At 37.0% G+C, this 21,208-nt stretch overlaps 1 protein-coding gene across 1 annotated transcript in view; it reads right to left on the bottom strand.

Annotated features, from left to right (window-relative positions):
* The window catches only part of clmna (calmin a), a 21,962-nt gene extending 1,157 nt beyond the window's left edge, over positions 1 to 20,805 (bottom strand). Inside the window, exons 1-13 of the mRNA XM_043263122.1 lie at positions 20,403 to 20,805; positions 9,607 to 9,668; positions 7,940 to 8,035; positions 7,767 to 7,850; positions 7,579 to 7,671; positions 7,077 to 7,270; positions 6,776 to 6,969; positions 6,249 to 6,331; positions 4,212 to 6,164; positions 2,513 to 2,676; positions 2,038 to 2,116; positions 1,224 to 1,279; positions 1 to 472 (exon numbers count right to left, since the gene is read on the bottom strand). The exon at positions 1 to 472 is cut by the window's left edge and continues 1,157 nt beyond it. Of these exons, the coding sequence (XP_043119057.1) occupies positions 307 to 472; positions 1,224 to 1,279; positions 2,038 to 2,116; positions 2,513 to 2,676; positions 4,212 to 6,164; positions 6,249 to 6,331; positions 6,776 to 6,969; positions 7,077 to 7,270; positions 7,579 to 7,671; positions 7,767 to 7,850; positions 7,940 to 8,035; positions 9,607 to 9,668; positions 20,403 to 20,487 (3,309 nt within the window). The 5' untranslated portion in view covers positions 20,488 to 20,805 and the 3' untranslated portion in view covers positions 1 to 306. The remainder of the gene's footprint in view (positions 473 to 1,223; positions 1,280 to 2,037; positions 2,117 to 2,512; positions 2,677 to 4,211; positions 6,165 to 6,248; positions 6,332 to 6,775; positions 6,970 to 7,076; positions 7,271 to 7,578; positions 7,672 to 7,766; positions 7,851 to 7,939; positions 8,036 to 9,606; positions 9,669 to 20,402) is intronic.
* Between the last annotated feature and the right edge of the window lie 403 nt (positions 20,806 to 21,208).

Genomic DNA, 21,208 nt, shown 5'->3' with positions numbered 1-21,208 from the left:
GAAAAAACACTTTTTCTTTATGTGCAGATGTGAAAGGAAAAATGAAGGCAACTAAGCTGATAATTATGGCAAATTTTCCAATCTAGTTTTATTTATTGAGATCTAGATCAGAGGTCCTGGTTGGCGTTAAAGGCATAGTTCACACAAGCAACAAATTCGGTCATCATTTATTCACCCTCACGTTCCACTGAATACAAAAAAAACAACATTTATCAGAATGTCTGTATTTTTAACTTTGGGGTGAACTATTCCTTAACTAGAAGGACGTGATCGGAGCATTTATTGTCTTGTGTGTTAATATTGCAGTCATTCATCTGTGTTAAAGAGGAGTTTAGGAAGCGTCCTTAAGTCAATCTGAGGCAGGACGAGAAGGCAGTACACAAACAGCCAAGCTGCCAAAATGATGTAGACAAGGTCGGACAAGGTTGTGTCATATGTGCTTTCTGGACTCGCAGCAGTCTTGATCTCCGAGCTGTAATACAACAAAAAGAGTGCACACACTATAACTCAAATCAATTTAGTCTGAGCTTTGAGCCTAAGTATACCCATAACACTTAACTAAATCTATAGCGGATGTACATTTTAAATGTAGAGTTTTTCAAAAACTGTCAACAATGGAGACAGACGCTTATCAAGTGACTTGTCACAATGAAACTTAAGTAAAAGGAAGCACGTGATGTAAAATTATTGTGCGGAAACAGTTTCAGGCAAGCACGGGTGTGTTTCAATGCATTGTGCTTCCATCTTTCCTAGATTACCGTGGCTGCACATCGCTACAGGACTGCCATTGTCAACATAAAGCACTGTGCATTTTAAGGATTAAAAATACCTTAGGGGCGTAAACACAACCCATGCCACACCCCCAAACACACTCCTATCACGGGCACAAAGAAGACACCCAGTCTGAACAAATACAAACACTCCTGTTTCTTTGATTTGAGGTCTAATAAAACAGGGATGGAAGTGTTTGCCCGAACAGGTTTTAAAGGCACTGACTCATTTAAAACTACAATTGCTACATTGCATGAGGTAAAGGTGGAAATTGGGATTAACTGTTTCTGTAAGACAAGATAATAATAATTATAGTACCACACCACAGTCTTTGTATTACATTACAGCTTTTTTTTTTGTTGATAACGTAATAACAAAACCTAATAACAAAAGATTAGGTTTACTACAAACCATCTTGATGCTATTCAGTATGAATATATAGTTTTAGTTACCTTTTATTTATGATTGTACTGTCCACGCTGCGGTCCAAGGCCTTCCCATTTTGTCCCTAATAAAGAAAAGAAGAGCTTGGTGAAATCAAAGAACATGTAAATTAATAGAGTACATTAATATAGTACCAGAAAAAGTCTCATTTATTTCATCGAAAATTAAGTACAAAAGTGAAATATCATTACAATTTAAAATGAGTTAAATATTTAATATATTTAAAATGTAGTTGGTTTCTGTAATGCCGAAGCTGAATTTTCAGCAGCCAAAATGGATCTTAAATGAATATTTTTTGTGTCCTATGATCATTTAGATATTATCCTTATATAGTGATTTGAAGCTTAAAAACATTTATTATCCTAGCTGAATATTTTTCCAGGACACATTACTTAATTGAAAGAAAAAAAGTATACATTTTTGTACATGTTATTGCTTCTTTTATTAAATTGAATGGATTCTTGCTAAATAAAATATAAATGTCTTCCAAAACAAAAAAAATCTGATCATTAACAAGTCAGTAAATTTGGGGGGCACATACAGGAACACTGTCACAAACCACATGGCTATAGAGATGACCCTGATGATGTGCAATAAGAGATTTTTACATCTTACAGATTTTTTGTTGGTTGCTATGGTGTTCTGTCTATTGTTTAGCAGATTGCTATGTAGTTTCTAGTGTCTTCTGGGTCTTATTTACAAGCAGAAGTCAAAAGAGCCCACCCAGGAGCCTCTATAATACTCTTGTCCCTAGATACAGCTTGGATCCTTTAAACTCTATGCATTTCATTGTCACTAATAATACCTTCTGCATCAACAAACCTTTGATTCAGTGATGTCAGTGACCTTTCTCAAGTGTATAGTAATCAAAGGTGGGCTTGCATCAGTCACAGCTTCTTCCCTTTAAAGAGAATGACAAATTTGTTATGGCAGGTAAAACACGTTTCATATGCCTAACTGAACTTTAAGCAACCATATATAGAGCTAAGTTACAATTAAGCTAATTTATTCATGACAGCCTGAATCCCGGCCAGTAAATTTCATGACTTCAATAAGCTGTAATGGACAACATGCACTTTTTACATTAACGCAGCATGCTGAGAGATTAAAACGTTTGCCTCATTCATCAAAAATGGATATGACCTGTTCACCAACCACCAAAGTTTTCAAAACTAAACATTTAAGGCAATTTGCAATGGATCTAAGAGGCTTATGAGGTCACATCCTTCAGAAAACAGAATGCTCCCCTGTGGCATGGACTGAGTATCTGTAGCAGACTCTATTAATAGAGCTGTACCTCAGAGCCCCAGTGTTTTCTCTGGCAGCAGCACTGGTCAGGTCGTCATCTGTCTTAATGAGCTCACAATGCTCAGCGGGCGAAATAGGCTCCACCGCGCCCCATTCTCCCGGGTGTCTATCAAAAGGGCTTTGCTCCTGGATATGCATGGATCCCGCTCGATCCTAGATGGACACATGTAGAATAGAGTGAACTTCAGTTTCCAGAATTACAGATTACTTTCCATTTTAGTAATATTAGTAATCAACTCTCTAATTAACTGTCTCTGCAAGTACTGAAATAGGGCGACCAAAACAGCCTGGTTGATGACAGAATTCAAATTTTTGGGTGAACTAACCCCCTTCATGCAAAGTGTGACAGAAAAATAAAGAATTTAAAAATAAATAGCTTATTGGGACTAAATATTATAGCATTTGGCACTGTAAAGGAACGGTACTGCAAACATAAAAATCTGAATGAATATTTAAGGAATTTAAATTAGAAAGTAGCACCTTTGTTTCTAGGGTTTGCAGGGGTGTTGCGCATTTAACTAGTTAATGGGAAAAGTGTTCTTAAAATACATTATTAAAATAATTATTATTGTTATTTTGATGTGCTCACAAAAACAATACCGTGCATATCCATTATCGTGATATATCGCATTACAGAATACCGGCACATCAATCAATCACTTTTATTTATATAGCGCTTTTAACAATACAGATTGTGTCAAAGCACTAAACAGTATCAAATAGGAGAATAGATTGATAGAAATGTATAATGACAAATTTAAAAAAAAATTTAAATGCTGAGACGTTCTGTGTAATCAAATTGACGAATGGTGACATAATGGAGAAAAAAACCTTTGGAGAAACCAGGCTCAGATTGGGGCCAGTTTTTAATTTTCAGTTTAAATGCAGCTATGTCAGATTGTGTAAAGGATTTATTGAATAAGGCACATGTCTACTGGAGACAAAGTAGAGAGAAATTACATGAATCTCACACTGCCCAATTGAGCACCATAGCACAATATGTACAGTAAAAGCAACACACAGAAAGCCACATAAAGCATTGCTTGACACTGCAACTGAACCCAGCTCTACAGAGAGCTGATTCATATATTCATTATGTGAGGGAATTGAACAGTCACACTTTATTTTAAGGTCTAGTTCTTGTCATTAACAAACCATTAGCTACACCTTTTGCCTCAAACTAATTTGCTGCTTATTAATAAGGCAGTTATTATGTAAGGTAGTTGTTAAGGTATTGGGTAAGATTAAGGATGTAGAATATGGTCGTGCAGAATATGTGCTTTATAATTGCAAAAAAATAACCAATGAGTTAATAATAGACATGCTAATAAGCAACCAGTTAATAGTTGGAAGTGGTCTCTATGCTGTGTTACCAACTGAATTTTTGCTAAATTATCAATCTTTAATCAGGAACAGAAAGCATGCCAGAGAGGAAAATTAATACAGTATGAGTACTTTTGGCTCTGAATATTTGGGCTATACTCAAAGGACTTAATAGCAACTGTAACAGATCATTAAAGGAAAAGATTACTTTGAGTAATGCGCTGAAGTGAACTACATTTGGAAAAGGAGGTTGTGACCCTGAAAGAACTCATATGCTGATACCACTGCTTCTGTTTGTAGGTCAGTCCGTGCATTAAACTGTGCCTTGTTTTCTAGGCCAAAGGAAAGTGAGAATGAAAAATAACCTTTCTCGACTTAAATCCCTTGCTGTGGTCCTCTGAAGTGTCTTCGGTGTCCGTATCTGATTCAGTAAGTGAACGCTTAGGAGGTGCTGGCTGAAGCGGAGTCATGCTGAGGGACAGGCGTAGCTCCGCTGGATGTCTTTCAGGGTATCCACGGACACCAATAATAAACTTGTCCTCAAAGGTGTTCTCCTCTTCAGTTGGTAGTTCAGTGCTGGAGACCTCTGGATGTTGTCTGTGTGGGCTTTGGGATGGTGAATTGTTTTCTCCATCAAGGATGCTGGTGCCAGAAAGAGGCTCCACAGAGGCCTCAGTCACTGAATTCAGAACGTCTGATACAGGTCTGTTATCCTTGGCCCCTCCAGGCTCCGTATTGTCTGAAACCTGAGCTTGGCTTTCACAGTTTGTATTGTGGGAAAACTCTGTCCTCCTTATGCCTTCTGACCTAATTTCCAAGTCGCTCTTACCTATAATAAGCAGATCTTCATGAATACTCTCTCTTGGCTCATTCTTGAGATCACTTACAGTTCCATTTAATTCATTGTTCTTTTCCGTTGGATTGTCCTCAAAGTTTCCACCTGCTTCTGATTCACTGAAATGTCTCAAGTCTGAATTGCAGGCCTTTTCAGTCGACTTTAAATGGTACAGACAATCGTCACTTGATTCAGCTGAGCTTTTTGCCACGGGACTTCCACACATATAACACACCTGATCTTTATCAGGATCCTCAACTTCTGTTTGGCTCTTATCTGAGATAGGTTCTTCTGGCTCCTCTAATGCCACATACTTCACCTCACTTTCCAAGACAGCTTCTTGTTCCCCATCACGGAGGTCACGGTTCTCGTTGGTTTCAGAATGACCGTTTGGAACGTTTCTTCCTTGTTCCTCTGTCGGTTCTTCAGCCTGCTCAGCACACAGTTTAATATCCTCCTCACTTCCTGATATAGAAACCCTCTCGTATTTAAGAACAGGACATTCAGGCTCACTGTCATCCTCAAATGTGAAAGGCTTCTCTTCAGGTCCATCCATCAAATCGAGAGTGTCCGTCTGCATGGCTTCTGTATTGGAAGACTCAACATTGTCCTGAAAAGCTTCAGATTCCACAACTTCACTCACTTCATCATCAACGATGGAAGAGAGTAGACTCTCATCTCCAGGTTGAGCTGTCATGGCTTCCTTATTATCCTGAAAGTATCCTGAGTCACTTTCCAAACATGAAGAATCATCAGATGATGGCTTGACTTGCTCCTGGTGTTCCAAAGGATTGGTTTCGGTTTGTTCCAAACATTCAGATTTATTCCTTATGTCGTCAACGGGCAAATGATTAGCAGATTGTTCTTCTTTCAGATCTAAGATATATTTGTAAGCATCATCCTCCTCAGACGGCAAAGTGGATTTGGCATGTAAACTATCCATGGAGCCGAGGGAATAGTTGCCCTCGTCTATGAAAAGCTCACGGTCCAAATGATTCTCCGGAGTGCTCTCTGGTGAAAATGGTGACCCTAAATCAGAGGTCACTTCGACGGTACCAGCAGTACTGCTCTCACTTATCGGTTCCTCATTGATCCGGTGAGAGTTAGTAGTTTCGCTAAGAACCTCGCTCCACGAGTCGGGTGAGTTGACAGCAGAATCCGAGAATGAAGGTTGCGGAGAGATAGTGTTGGAGATGTCTGTGTTCAAGTCCAAGAGGGGCTTGTCAATTGCAGGACTGGGATTTGAACCCACCGATGACCCTTCACTCGTCCAAGGTTTGTCTTTAGGGGTCTGTGGAAGTACTGGGGAGGTGATCTGCTCACGATCTTCAGACACTGAGGAGATGAAAATCTTGGGTGGTGGCTGAACCACATCTTTCTTAACCATATAAGACTCCCGTTTCCTCTGTACTCCGTTCCGAACAGGAGGTTCATTCATGCGAACGCCGGCTTTGTTTCGCTCCAGAATATCTGACGTGTCGTCCTGTAAAGAACAAAGTACATTTAATTAAGACATACAAGACTTGTGCTATATAGATGTGCTGTATTTTCGATGAAATGTTCTTACCTCCTCAATTCCAGGAAAGTGCTCCAAAAACTGGGACACATAGGTCATTATGGACTGTTCATCGGGGGGATTCAACATCACATCTGAGGAGTTACATCGCATAATTTTTTGTTAAACTGTGCAAATGTATTTCAAAAATAAATCAAAGCTATAGCAAATGAAATGTAGCTAAGACACATTTTGTTAAGTGATAGTGTTCCCAAAAGATATTTGGATTGGCTCTTGATTATTTAGTATATTTAGCTTTACATAACATATCAACAAAAGTAACTAATTTAGTTTCTCCTAAATTATATATTTTAACTATATATATTAACTATTTTGTAATTAACTATATTCAATGTATTTTCAATTATTTTCAATTGTATTGTTTTAAAAAAAGAACTATTAATTTATTCTAGCATTTGATTCTGCATTGTAATTACATTTACTTGATTTGATATTATATTATATTATATTTATATTATTTCTCAATGTACAAATACAGTCTGGGGACACTATGTGTTAACCAACACTTTGATATTTACCCTCAGGTTCTAGCAGTCTTGGGATGCCAAGACTGTAGTGTGCTGTTCTAAAGGCTTCCTCAATATTCTCCCTGGGAGTTCGGAGCAGAGCCCTTCTCATATCCACCAAACTAGGGTCAATGGCCTTAATCACAGCAAGGAAAGCCAGACCACTTGTCCAGCTCTTTCCAAAGTCCTGCACAGCAACTCCATATCTGGAAGAACACAGTATCAGGCAATGCTTTGAGTCAGCGACGGGTCCTAAATATGGCCTGTCTCAAATTAAAAAGAAAATCCCAGTGGCCACCAAAATGCCTCTTACTTTCTAGTACGTCTCTGTACCCATTGCAGCAGGGTTTTAATGACCCTTCCATGACCCCTTGGCGCAATGGAGGGTTTTCTCTCATCTGAGGGTGTGCTGGAGTGGGAAGTGTCTGAATCAGAGCTGGTGGGTATAGATGACAGGCTGGAGGAGGAAGGGAACTGACTCCTAATGTTCCCCGTGAGTTCCTTGATCTGTAATACAAACAGGTCATTACTGAGCAAGTAGATGACAAGCATTTACTCAGCATGGTGACATTTCCTATCATGCTGCTAAATAAACTCTTTTGTCCTATCTTAACACTGACTCAGATAGAACTAGATAAGATTAGTGTGCATTTGGACATATGAATTAGACCTCATAGTTTCCCACAGCCACTTACACCCACAAAAAAGACTCTTAAGTGGCAATTAATCCATTGTTTAAATATTCTCTCAGCTAAATCCAATCTGAATGATTTATAAATAAAGAAAGGCACGGGTAGAATACAAGATTATGCTACCTGAAAAAACAGGATGATGTTCCAGATAAGCCCAAGCACTATGGATGGATTGCCATCTGCAACGTCTGCTGCATCAATGCTGACTAATTTCACCTATAACCAGAAACAGATTTATCACACTTTTTAGGAAAAGCACTCTGGATGTTGTATTTGGTGTTTGTGAGTGTGCGACCTCAAACGATACTTACGTTTCTTTCTTCCAGGAACGTCAATACCTTGGCGATGTTATTGAGCCTAAAAATACGATGCGAGGATGGCTTAAAGCCATGCAGCTGAAAGGCCAAAGGTCAGCATTTTCTTAGTCATTCATCTGAACAGACGAAGTGAAATGATTTAGAAAACCTACTGAAATGATTCTCACCAGTTTACATCCTGAGAGTTCTTCAAGTAGAGCCATCAGAATCTTCCCATCCTGGATATCGCGAAACAGATCCCGCACCTCCATACGAGGATTGCACTGCACACCAAAAAACACTTATAAATGTAAAAGAAATTAAAAATATTATTTTATAATTAAATAATATTTTTAAAAATCCAAATATCAAATAATAATATAAAAAATACTGTTGTCTTGAAAGTCAGAGATGTCAATATGAACTAAAATATTAAAATACATTCCTAAACTAGGTCAAAACTGTTTTCTTTTTAAGAGATAGATGTGAAAAGTTGATACTTAAAACAAAACTGGGAACTCTGAGCAGTCAAGTTTCATTCTGCGTTATTTAATTTACAAAATGTGATTAAAAAACAAGCCAACACATGTATGTGTGGTGAGAAAAATCATAACATTTCCCAGAAGAAAAAAAAGGATATGATGGGACAACAGTGGAAACTGGAGGGTTAAGGGTGAAATTTTCCATCAAAACAGAACACACAAAGTCTAATTGTCCAATAGTGGGTCGAAGTTTTGAGAAGAAGCCAAATTTGAGGGTCACAGAATAGAGCAACATTGTGTATGAAAACAAAGGATTCATCACTGAGTGTTTTCAGTGAGTATTATGAGACTCTGAAGAATGGCAGCGCTACAATCTATAAGCTGTCTACAACACAAGGAGACCAGCGGAGGGCTGCCAGAGAAAACAAAAGAGCAGGCTTAAACGAGTCGCCCTACTGTTGTGTTCAGTGACTAATGCCTCATGCAAATGTATGTGTGTGTGTGTATAAGTGTGTTTTGTGTCTGTCTGTTTCTAGTAACTAATGAAAACTCTGAGAGTGAAAGTGGAAGAAAAGAGTCTCAGAGGACACAACAAACAAACAAAAAAAATCAAAGAATATTTTTTGAATATTTTAAAATAATACTTTTTATAATTGTAGAAAAAAACTTAAGCATTGGATTAATTTTTTTTTTTAAAAAGTGTGTGAAAATAAAAGTTTCTGTTTACATAATATATGCATGTGTACAGTGTATATTTATTATGTATATATAAAGTATATTTAATATATTAACATTTTACTTAACTATATACACATTTGACAGCAATAAATATGGATACACATAGATCTACATCTACACACACACACATATGTATGCATTTGTAACACACACTTAAGTATATATTTATACTGTATATAGGTCAAAATGTCTCTTAATTTTTGGGACAATTTGGGACAAAAGTCGTATTTTAAATTATACTTAATATTAATTATTGCATTTATGTTAATTAATTTGGTCTTAATAAGACTGCATTTTTCTCCAATTTTATGAAAAAAAAAATATATATATATGTATTATATATCCATTTAAGCCACTACTACCACCAAAAACATTTCCTCAGGCCTAATATTCTTCCTACAATTTAGGTTAATGTTTCTACCTCATGCATAATTAATACTAAGACATTACAATTTCAATTTCCTTTATTAATAATTCAGCAGACAGACAGAGGTATACATTTCCTGTTTGCAGCAGGCTACGTGTTACCAGCACAAAGACGGCCTGATCTGCGCACAGCGAGGAAAATCCGAACATCTGAAGTCCATAAACTCCATGTACTAGGTTCATAGGATCCAAATTAATTTTTTACTGACCTTCTCTAGATGCAGATTCATCCATCTGGTGAATGTTCTTTTCTGCACCACCTCCCTCTCGACTGGAAGAGAAACAAAAACAACAGCGTCACGTCAGTGGAGGTAAATGATGCACAGAGATGAAACGGCAACGGCAAGAAGTTGCTTCATCTAAAACAGCAGCTCCGTGTCATTAATCACGCGCGGCCTGAAGCGATCGCTCACTTGTGAGCACGCCATGGCAACAAAGGCCAAACAGCGCGATCATTACAGTCAAAGTGGAATGACCAGTGCCCATAAACAGCAAACCTCCGCCGAGCCGTTTTATTTAATGAGCAGCCAACGGCAACTTGTGCTTGTCTTTGCATTATTGCACTAAGAATGCACCGACACTTGTAGAAACATCATTAAATTAAATGCTTTACACTGTGCTGTAAGTGTAGTGCTGACATGAAGAATAAACATTAACACTCTAGCCCAGCATGTATAGCAAGCATACAATAAATCAGTACGAGTGTTATAGTTACACTTAATATGCTTATGAAAATGCCTTAAACGTTTTACGTGGCAAAAATCCAAAAATGTTTATGCTAATCCCCCCCCCATTTTCGCCTTTCAGTCCATTATATTTGTGTGTAAACTGCTTTATTCTATTCTTATGTGAATACGTAAATTGTCCAGTAAATGCTGTTTACATAAACGGTCGCATTCAATTCAAATATAACATGTGCATTGAGTCTGACTTGCTCCATTTTTTGAAAATTGCATAAGCAAAAACAATTAGCACTGCATGTTTTTAATATAAGGAGTTTTATTTATAGCAAATGTGAAAGGCCTTTCACACCAAGGAAAAGTCGATTCATGTCTGTACTGAAGAAAAAGGTTCAATACTCTTCAGCAATTAAAAAACAATAAAGTACAACTTTTAGTTTATCTAAAGTTATTTTGACTTATTATTATGGTTAAACTGGATCGTCAGGTCAGCAGCAAAAACATTGGTATATGGTCATATGTGTTAATATATTTAATTATTTCAGGTATGCGTAATTCTTTGCATTGCCTTGTTTTTAATTCATTTGGATGAATGCTAAATCTTTTCAATGTGCATTAAGCTTTGAATTAATGCACATTGACGTTTAGTCTAGAACCGCACTGTATTCACACACAATGCTTCCGATTTCTCTCAACATGGGGACAGGAAACCTGTCAGTCAATAAATGGAAAACAAAGTAACCGTTTAAAATAACGTTACTTTACTAGTTACTTGAAAAAGTAATCTGATCAAGTAACTTGCGTTACCCCGACACTGACAATGCACGTAATAAATATTTTTAGGCAAGTCTTTTTAACCTAAAGTCTTTTTAGGAAGTAAATGCCATGTCATGAAATGTTTTAGTATGACGGAAAAAGAATCAGTTAAATCATTCAATCGCAAAATGATCTGAAGCGCTAGAATCGGATCCGTTGACGCGAATCATTTGATTCAGAACTGGATTTCGAAGTGCGTTTCGTGAATCATTTGATTATTTAAAAAGTAAACGAAAACATTTTAGGCAATTCATAAATTCTGGGACGTGTCTTGGAAATGATTTACTATTTTCTGTTATCGTTCTTCATCAGCAGTACTAAAAACCGCGTACTAACGAAATCTCACTTATAGCAATTTGCTTCCACTGTGAAAAGGTTAATATGGTACCAAGTGGTGACTATTACATCATGTTTGGGAGGAAAGGTCACATGTTTCTTTGGATCTTGTGTACACTCTTCGAAATAAAAGACATTTGGCCCAGAGAGATGGTGGCAGTCGGAGAGACTCCCATGAGACTGTGCTTGATTATATGATCCTTCAGGCAAAGTCTCTGCACCGTCTACCTCATGATGAATGGCTGCTTCTCAAGTTTTCTCTTCCTCCGCCGCCGGCTCATTTGGATTCTATAGGTGTACACGCACAAGAAACGGGAAGATCCTGATGGGGATATCACTGGAGGCATGGCTTTCCTCATTCATTATTCAATGCCAAAACATAAAGGCTCCATTTGCTGAAATCAATAACTGTGGTCCAAATGCCGTGATGGAATAATGACCGAACAGTCCGAACAGGAAGTCTAGGCATGTCGCCACTGAACTCAACAGCACAATAGTGTACATTCACAGAGCGTCCAAGTTGAAACCATTTTTTTTTTTTTTTTTTTGTGACAACACGTTTAATAACACCATAAATGCTTCACAGTTGAGCGCTTTCTTAATAGAAGTGATTTTGGCAGATAATTCATTATTCAGAATACAAGCCAGTGTTTAGATAATGTGACCGCTGTTAAATGTCTCCTTGAACTGGACCAGTGCTAAAATGCTGTTTATCTACATTTTCCACGTGACTTCATATCCTTCCATATTGACAAAAAAACATAGCTGCTATCAAATTCATAATGCAAAGTTTAAAGAAACAACAGTGTTTCACAATTTTCTGGCTTCTAAGAACTGGTTCTTTCTGGTCGGCCCTAAAAAGCAGTTAATCCTTGCTAAGGATTCTGGTTACTAATGGCTGCTCTTGCATTACCAGCCTCAGTATGAATTTCCGGCAGCTGGTTAAGTTTCGATCACCTACAGTGCTTTAGCTGTTTTGTGAAGCACGAAAACAAATGAAGTCTGTTCACGCTAAAATATGGACACACGCGCCATCCAAACATCTTTTAACGTGTATTTGTTTACGTGTTTATGTAAAGTTATGACTTTATGTACCAAATCATAAGTAACTAATTGCTAAATGGTCGATATTAAAATGCTGCATTATTTTAACTGAAAAAATTGCTTAAAAAATACAAAAAGGTAACAATATTATGATCTACAGCATACTTTTTTTTTACTAAATTAAAATGCTATAAAATTTAATATGCTTTCTTCTGTTCAGTCTTACACTGAACAACAACGTAACATTATTTCAACCAACTTTTGATATTTTATTCTCTAAAACCTTATTTAAACCTTAAAAGTGGACACTTTACATACATTTAATGTGTTTCTATGGACACACAATCACTTTTCTCGATTTATTTTGATGCAGATACCTTGATGTCTTTGACCAATTATCAATATCCATCAGTATTTATAAAGTTCAAAATATCAATATGGTACCAATATTCCTCAGATTTCTTATCTAACTGTTTCTGAACCTGTGCTGCGTGAACAGTTCGTATAATATTAGAAGGTAATACGCATTTGTGAACTATATAAAATCATTAGAGAGATTTGAAAGTAGAAAATAACTTTGATGTTCAGTGAAGCAGTATCAATTTTACAGAACTACAAAAGTAATCCCTTTGTAGAAATCACAAAGAACATTAACACACCAGCCTTCATTTCTTTTTTTTTTTTCCTGAAAGGAACTATAAAGCATTTCAGGCCAGGGGCCCCAGCCAAGAACACAGTCCTTTCCATCTTTCCGCACAGACCATGTCTGTTTAATGAGGGGGCCGTCTTCCAGCTCCAAAGAGCCAGCGCTCATAAACACAAAAGGCCACTGCCTGGCTGCACGGGACAGCTTTGAGCCCTCAAGTGTGACAGACGGGTCTGAAGGTTCAACATGAGCAAAGCTGGAACCTTTCATGAAAATGTCTTTGTTTGGACACTTAGGTTGTTCTGCTGTGATCAGCAATTCTGTTTGTGCACGTGCCAAAGTTATGAATACGCTGATTAACAAGAATAAAGATCTTCGGATTAATGTTGCTACGACTAACGTTAAAACGATAAAAAATAAAATGAGATTTTGCATCAAGTTAAAAACAATTAATATGCTTTAATTGTCATAAAATAATGTTACAATGCAAATTATTTATCCTTTGTGCAAAAATTATTTTAGATTTCCTTCCCTATATTTGTAGAAAAATATAAATGTAAAATGCCAGAAAATAAATAAATAATAAAAAAAAAAAATATATATATATATATATATATATATATATATATATATATATATATATATATATATATATATATATATTTTTTTTCTTAAAGTATCACTAATGGACTAAATCATTGAATCAGTAACAGTCATTTTATAAACTATTTAATCATTTATTGTTGCAACCCCAATTTAAGTTATCAAATTATGTCAAGGGCTGAATGAACTTATAACAACGTGGATTCAGTAAGATGCATTGAGTTTTTGCACATGCTAAGTATTAGCTGATTTGCAATAATTTTGCTTAACAAAGCAAACTCTGCTCTATTTTCAGTTCCCAGTGAACGGCACTACATGTTCCCACACATCACTTAATATTACATGACACGGACACATTTTTATTTTGCCCCAAATTCTGCACTCTGAGACCCACAGACGTTCACTTCATATGATAAGTAGCTTTATGTTACAATGACAATTCAAGCTTTTCTTAATAACCGTAAACCAATCAAGAAACAAAGCTAAAAACTAAAATATATCCAATAAGTGAATGAAAGCAATGCTTTTGTCCAAACAGAATGACATAATTTTTTTGGTGAAATGCAAATGCTGTGGGAGAACCATCTCCCTGGTATATAATTATCTCTCAAAATCCTCAAATTTGTCAAATATTATAAGAATCAAATGCAATTCAGATAAAAGTAATTAACAAAATCACGTAAGCCTCAGTCATCGGATTCATCATCGACTCTTTACACTTGGTAACAGAGTCTGCTTTCACCTGATAAAAATGCACAGAGACTCAGAATCATGTGACGCGTATTTGCTTAACATGCAAAGAATGGGTTTGCCAAGTGAGATATCATCCAAAAGGAACCAACCATTCTTGCCATCAGCAGACATTATGAATTTTAAACAGGAAAGTTTCCCACATACGGTACGAGAGGGGCATAAAATAGAAACCACCAGTCAATTACGTAGTCTACTCATGAAAAGGGTTTCCAAAAGCACAACATAAGAGTTTGATTTATGCTGCGAGCAGGGAGGTCTGTACAATCTGTTACTCTTCCCATTTATCTCAATGAAGGTTGATGGGCTGGTGCAGGATTTTCAGAAGTATACAACAGAAATCTGTTCTATAAAAAAACTGTTTTTACAAACTCTGTATGTTGGGAAACAATGAAACGCTATCGGGAAAAAAACTGTCAAATAGCATAGTTATATAAATGGTACCGTATCACATTTTTCCAGCTACTTACATTGATAGCGTTTGCTTGAATTTGCTTATTTGGGTAGGCTGCCAAATTCACAAAAAAAGTTTGTTTTCTTATTTTTTTGCAAAAACATAAAATATAAATTCGCTGGCTTAATCTATATTGTTCCCACACTGGCAGCGACGTAATATTTTATTCATCAAACAAAGAGTGATAGCGTTATGATTAGCTGGGCTTGAGCGCCAACTGGGTGGGCATAATATCATTAAACTACACGTAAGAAGTATTTTGAAATATCTGTCCATGTTTCCACATACAAGTTAAATGGTCAAAATCTCTACTGGGTTCATTTAAAAGACGGCGAACGCAGGATGATGTCACTGAGCCGGGCTTCAGTTCTCCTGAAACGCTGAAAGCAGTCATTGTGAGCGTTTCAGTGTTTTCCTCGGGTCTAAATAAATACATTTAGACATGCTTGGCTCTTCTTGTCTCGATCCTCTGTGGGCCACAAGTGCTACATAGAGAGCTGCATGGGATGTGTGCTTTACCTGCCATGTGTTTTCATGCCAATAAGACATATTTTGCATAAAAAACCATAAAGATCATTTTCAGAACAGATTTTTTTCTCCCATATTCTCATTAAAATGCTCGTGTTTCTGGTTTCTCTTAAAACATTATTCTTGTTAGTTTCGTTTATGAAAATAAATCCAGTGTTTAAATGATATACAAAGCATTTCGCAGCATTTACTCCCAGATAAAAGAAGTGAACGCTGAAGCATTTACATGCTTAAAAACGAGATTAAATGTCACAATTGCGTTTGTTTCGGAGTCTTAAGGACTTTGCGGTGAAATTGCACTTCAAAACATCAAACGAATCGTACGTCTGTCCCCGGACTGGGAATGAGATAACTAGACATGCTGTGCAATGAAAACAGCTTACCTCCGATCACAGATGTGCAGAATGTATAAACAGACGAAGAGAAAGAAATATTTAACATCGGCGGGTGAACGAAGAAACGCACAAAGCATATTCGAAATCCATTTTACAGCATGTGCGTATAAAGCAAATGTTAGTATTTAGCTCTGAGCATCAGCAGAAGAGGTGTTATTGTTGGACAATGGCTGATATCTGTCAGCCCGAAAGAGTTTAATTAATCCTTTCACAAAAGCCAAACTCTACTTGACACCAAGAGACTCTTATGCAAGAGCAATTAGAGCTTGTTTCTCTCCCTAAAGCAAGCTGCAGCGAACAATGTAATACTGACAGTTTTGCAAAACCGCCGTGGAAAAAAACCCCCCTTTGACTCTTGACGATTTGTGTTATCACGAGGATAAAACCAAAGCAGAGGCCCCGAGCTTTCATGCAACTCATTGATTATCCAGCAAAATCCTATTTAAGAGACAAAGCGTTGATGCGTTATCACGATGAACAATCGTGTCCATTGAAGTCCAAGACATTACACCATATATTTGTTTTTGAATAAGACTTCTATCGACCGGCCAATCAGGAAAACTGGGCTCTTTTAGACAATGAGTCTACTTATAAAACTGACAGCTCAGCTCAGGTTTTGCAACATTGATGCTATTCGTCACTGCCGGGCTGTGCCAGCCGTCAGAAACACCTGCAGCTAATAATACAGCTTTCTTCATGTTCTCATTGCCTAAAAGTGAAAAAAAATATGTTTAGCAACTATTAAAAAAATCACAAATATTAAAATGTCTTCTTATTTACTTCTGAGTACAAAGGTGAGTTATGGAATATTGACAGCTTGAAGGATTTATGAGAAAATGTAATTATATTCTTCCACTCTATTTATAGTTTGACTATAATAAAACTATAATAATAGATGTAATAAACATTAATGAAACATGTGACCCTGGACCGCAAAACCAGTCATATGTATTCGTTGCATAAATTGTATGGGTAAAAATGAAAAAAAATTTTTTTAGGCCAAACGTCATTAGGATATTAATTAAAGATCATGTTCCATGAAGATATTTCGTAAATTTCCCACCATAAATATATGCATATGCATCACTAAGGACTTCATGTAAGATGTAAGATTCTTTTGTTTCTGCATCTAAAAAACATTAAAGCATAAAAATCGAAGCCGCATAATTTGAAGTATGATTCACAGATTTCCTTGGCAAGCGTCACTAATAAAATACGCGGTTTGCCAGGCCGCTGTCTCCACGACACAATCAACGTGAAAGCCTAAACGTGAATAAAGCAATACCGCAATTATCCATTTTCAGATTGGCCAGTAACTTGGAGACTATAGAGTTAACAAAGCTTACATAATTTCTGAGCTGCGGAGGTTTCTAGCGGTCAGCTGCATGTAAGGAGGATGCAGCCTATGTCGCGCAGGAGATTCTCTCATGCGTGCTGGAGAAAGTGCCGGCTAAATATAGATAACGGTACACCTACAGTATGGCTCTCCTTCAGCGATAACACGGCTTTAGATGTGTAGCGCCAAACAGAATCCCTGAGATCTAAATGAAGAGGATTGTGGGAAATGGCTGAGTTTCCGAGGTCCTTTAGACACTGTGATAATCCCAAAAAATCCATTTTTGATGTAAAGCGCTTTTAAGAAGTATATTAGATTTTAGTGAATGGCGTATTGCATCGTATGGATTCCAATTTAATAAAAATACATATGAATGCTGGGTTTTAAGGGTTAGTTCATACGAAAAATGAAAAGTCTGTCATCTTTTACTCACCCTCAAGTCGTTGAAAGCTGCGCGGCTTTCTTGTGGGACACATGAAGGAGATATTTGGACAATAAATACTGAGATAATGATGACTGAATTTTAATTTTGGAGCGTTTCGATTTTCATGCACAAACATGGAACAGAAGGGACGCCTTTAAAGCGAGTTATCAGAATCCAGCAGCTGCCTGAAGAAAAAAAAACAGGAGAATAACGGAAAAGGCAGGGAGATATTGTCCTGATTTCCAGACGTTTCATACCAGAGACTTGTACCCTACGGTCAGCTCTTCTTAAAAAGCCTTCTTTCTAATGTAGAACAGCGCTTTCCAAAAAAGGTTCCTGCAAGCGTGCACGTGTAGCAGGGAGGGAGGGGGCACCTCAGCAATTTCTCATTCAACACTTCATATGAAAATCTGTCCCGCTTGACAACTCTAAAACAATTTCATCCAGAGAGCCCAGTATAGTCGCACTGATCTCTACTTTATTGCACTTTTTCTCCCCTAGCGCACACTGGCTCTGGTTCAGCACTTCAGAACGCTTCAGCAGATGTGGGACTCTTATAGGTACTAAATACTGCCATCATCAGCGGCGCTGTGCTTCGTGGCAAATGGTTTTGTTTTATCACCGTTTTAGAAGATTCATAGACCTTTACTTTATGATAAAAAGCACTTACAGACCAAAACTGAACGCTGAATGCAAACAGATGCTTTCCTAGAAGCATACACTTCGTTTTTTTTCCTGCTTTATTCACTCTACACAAAAAAACAGTGGTGTTAAAAAATGTTTCGCTCAGAAATTTCAGAAATAAAGAAAAGCACACAGAAAAGCGTCACAAAAATGAAATGCTAAATTTTGTGGTAGAAAGACTGAAATAGCATTTTCTTGTAAAACATATTAAAATACATAACATAATCAAGCATTATATAGGAGGAATAAGATGATATGAAATTTTTTGGCCACTAATGATGACCACGTAATCAGGTTTTTTATGGCCAATATGACAACATAAATTAAGATAAAGCACCTGCTAGGACAACTGGTTTATTTATTAGACATTTGTAAGAAATTTGTAAACAAACATAAAAATAAATAAATAAATAAATAATTAAAAAATTATATATATATATATATATATATATATATATATATATATATATATATATATATATATATATATATTTATTTATTTATTTTTTTTTTTTGTCAGACTAACTCTGGCAAAATTAGCAAAATATGATGACTATAATCATGGTAAGAACCTGTAATAACATAATATTTAGGTGTCTGATTTTTTTTTTTTTTTTGGAAGGATTGGCTGCACCTCTACTATCTGTATTATTAATAATAATTTACCGGATACCACCAAATAATGTATTAGCCTCTGTTATTTTGTGCAAATTTGAAGAGGAGATCACACGAGGTAAGAACCACGTTCGAATGTGTGCGCGCACACATGCGCATTTCATTTTGCCTCCTTTTCAAAACAAACCTGTGGCAGTCATGCACTGAGATCAGCCTTCATCCCAATTATCTGGAAAGCACTCAAAGGCCCTCTACGGGAACACTGCACTGAAATTCCAGTGGTCCAATGCAGAGGGCATTGCTCTTTCAATGAAGTCAAGATGTTACATAATCTGCTTCCAGCATCTGTTTCTGCAGTGATTTGTTTATATTCTACAGTAATTTCTCTGCCACTAAGACCTATACGAGCCGCGTTACATTCTAAATCCTTATTGCAAAGAACAGCACTAGGCCACAGGTTCAATCTGAAAGTTCATCAGGGAGCTACTTTACATGCCATGATGTTCATTTTTCTCTGGGATGACGTTTTTAGCCATGCAACCTGCTATACTGAACACATAAACCAGCCCTAAAATGCCACCGGCCAACATCGAGCAGCGATTAACGCCGCACATTAAAGTAATTGATGGCAAAGCCGAGAACATGCACAATCGGTGATGTATAAAACTCCTGCTCATTAAATCAATTCTTTCCAGGATAATGATTTATTCTTGTTTATGCGTCAAACAAGTGGGCCGGATGCTGCTTTGCAGGTAAATGCAGACTATACTCAGATAACTGTTGCATCCCTTCTCTAGAAAGTTGTCTATAAAAATGAAAAGGCTGATTCATTCAGCGACTCGTCAGTACGGCATCGTACTAAACCTTTAGATTTGTTTAAATGGTCGTTCGAACTCTCAAAATACGGTTTTAACCATCAGCCTCAAGTTACTAACCATACAAAGTATTGAAAAAAGTACACTTATGGCAAGCCGCAGTAACATTTATTCCTTGAAACCAACTAACATCCATGTTATACCTTATTGTATAAACTTGTTTTTAATAGTAAATTATCCAGTAGCCGCTCACTAGTATCTAATGCTCGTGCTCAAGTACTAACTAGCTGACGGGTTGCCTGAACAAAAGTTTACTAATGTATGTCACAATTCAAAATCAGATTTCGGTCATATCCAAAATTCAAAACTCTCAGTGACATGCTAAACAATGTCAACCCCGTTTAATTGGTAATGGCCTCTGTTAGTGTTACTGGAAATCACCGGCTGTCTGAAAATCAATGCAAATGTAACTGACTGTGTATGTAAGGAAACCACTAAACTTACACGAGAAAATAATAGTTAATCTAGTGCTGTTTCACTATCATCAGGATCCATTACTTAACATACATAACAGTTATAACGACTGAAAAATATTACAGTCACTGTAGGACAAAGTACTAATAAAATAGGTATCAGTAACATGAAAAAAGCGCATAGTAGTAGTAGTACTTTTTAATGAATGCATGTTGAAATGGCTTGCCATAATAAAACACTAAAGCGCAACACTGTTATATCTCGCCGGTACATTGTTAAATGCAAGCGTATCGTTTTTTTATAGCGAAAGATGAATGCAGACATTGAATCGACTCCAGTTACTTTCTATAGAAATGTTGAAATATTTATACTCTTTTACCCATCCCATGCCTCCAGCACTCTTACCTTGCAGATTCTGCACTCGGATGTCGCTGATCTGCCCGATCAATTCCTCCCGTTCAAACCAATCGTCCCATTCGTGTCCCGCCATCTGGATCAAGCAGAGAGTCGCTCGTGTCGCGAAGCTCCGGTCCCGCGGTTTCGTTTGGATCTCTTTCTTATAAAGTGCTCCGTGCGGCGGGTGGCCAGGCGGTGGCCATGAGTGGAGTTTGTGGGGGTTTCAGGAGTCTGGATCCGAAGAGATGCTGGTGCTCGGCTCCCGCATTGCTCCGGTAAAGTTACTTTGATTCCTCGTGACGCACAGGAAAGTCTCTCCGGCGCAGCTCGGAGGAGGAAAATGAGAGGGAAATGTGCGAGGAAAAACCACCTGGTTAATGTTTGCAGGATTCTCAGTGCACGCCCACACTACCTCTGATACTCCCGAGGACGGGGCTGTCTCTCTCTCGTGTTTGATTCGTGAACGAATCATTGATTTGAACTGATTCTTTTTCGGTCGATTCGATAGGCAAAGGCTAAAACCGAGGCGCAAAGTATGGAAGCCGGATTAAGTCAATATATGATATTATGTATCATATTAAGTCTTATTGTGAGTTAACATCTTAATCGCTTTCACTATTTTCACTATCATATTGTTGAAGTATCATATTAGAGAAGTTTCTGTAATTATGAGATTAAATCATTCTGATGTTAATGAATTAAGATTTTATATGTAGAAACTGTCAGTAATAACCCTGGAACTATTAATAAGTATCGTAGTATGCCATACTATTTTAACGTTATATAAATTATATAAATATTATTTATATGCATAT

The sequence above is a fragment of the Puntigrus tetrazona genome, chromosome 17, assembly GCF_018831695.1.
Source record: "Puntigrus tetrazona isolate hp1 chromosome 17, ASM1883169v1, whole genome shotgun sequence".
Classification (NCBI taxonomy): domain Eukaryota; kingdom Metazoa; phylum Chordata; class Actinopteri; order Cypriniformes; family Cyprinidae; genus Puntigrus; species Puntigrus tetrazona.
Note: the sequence above shows the minus strand (reverse complement) of the source record. Positions and strands in the feature narration are given on the sequence as shown.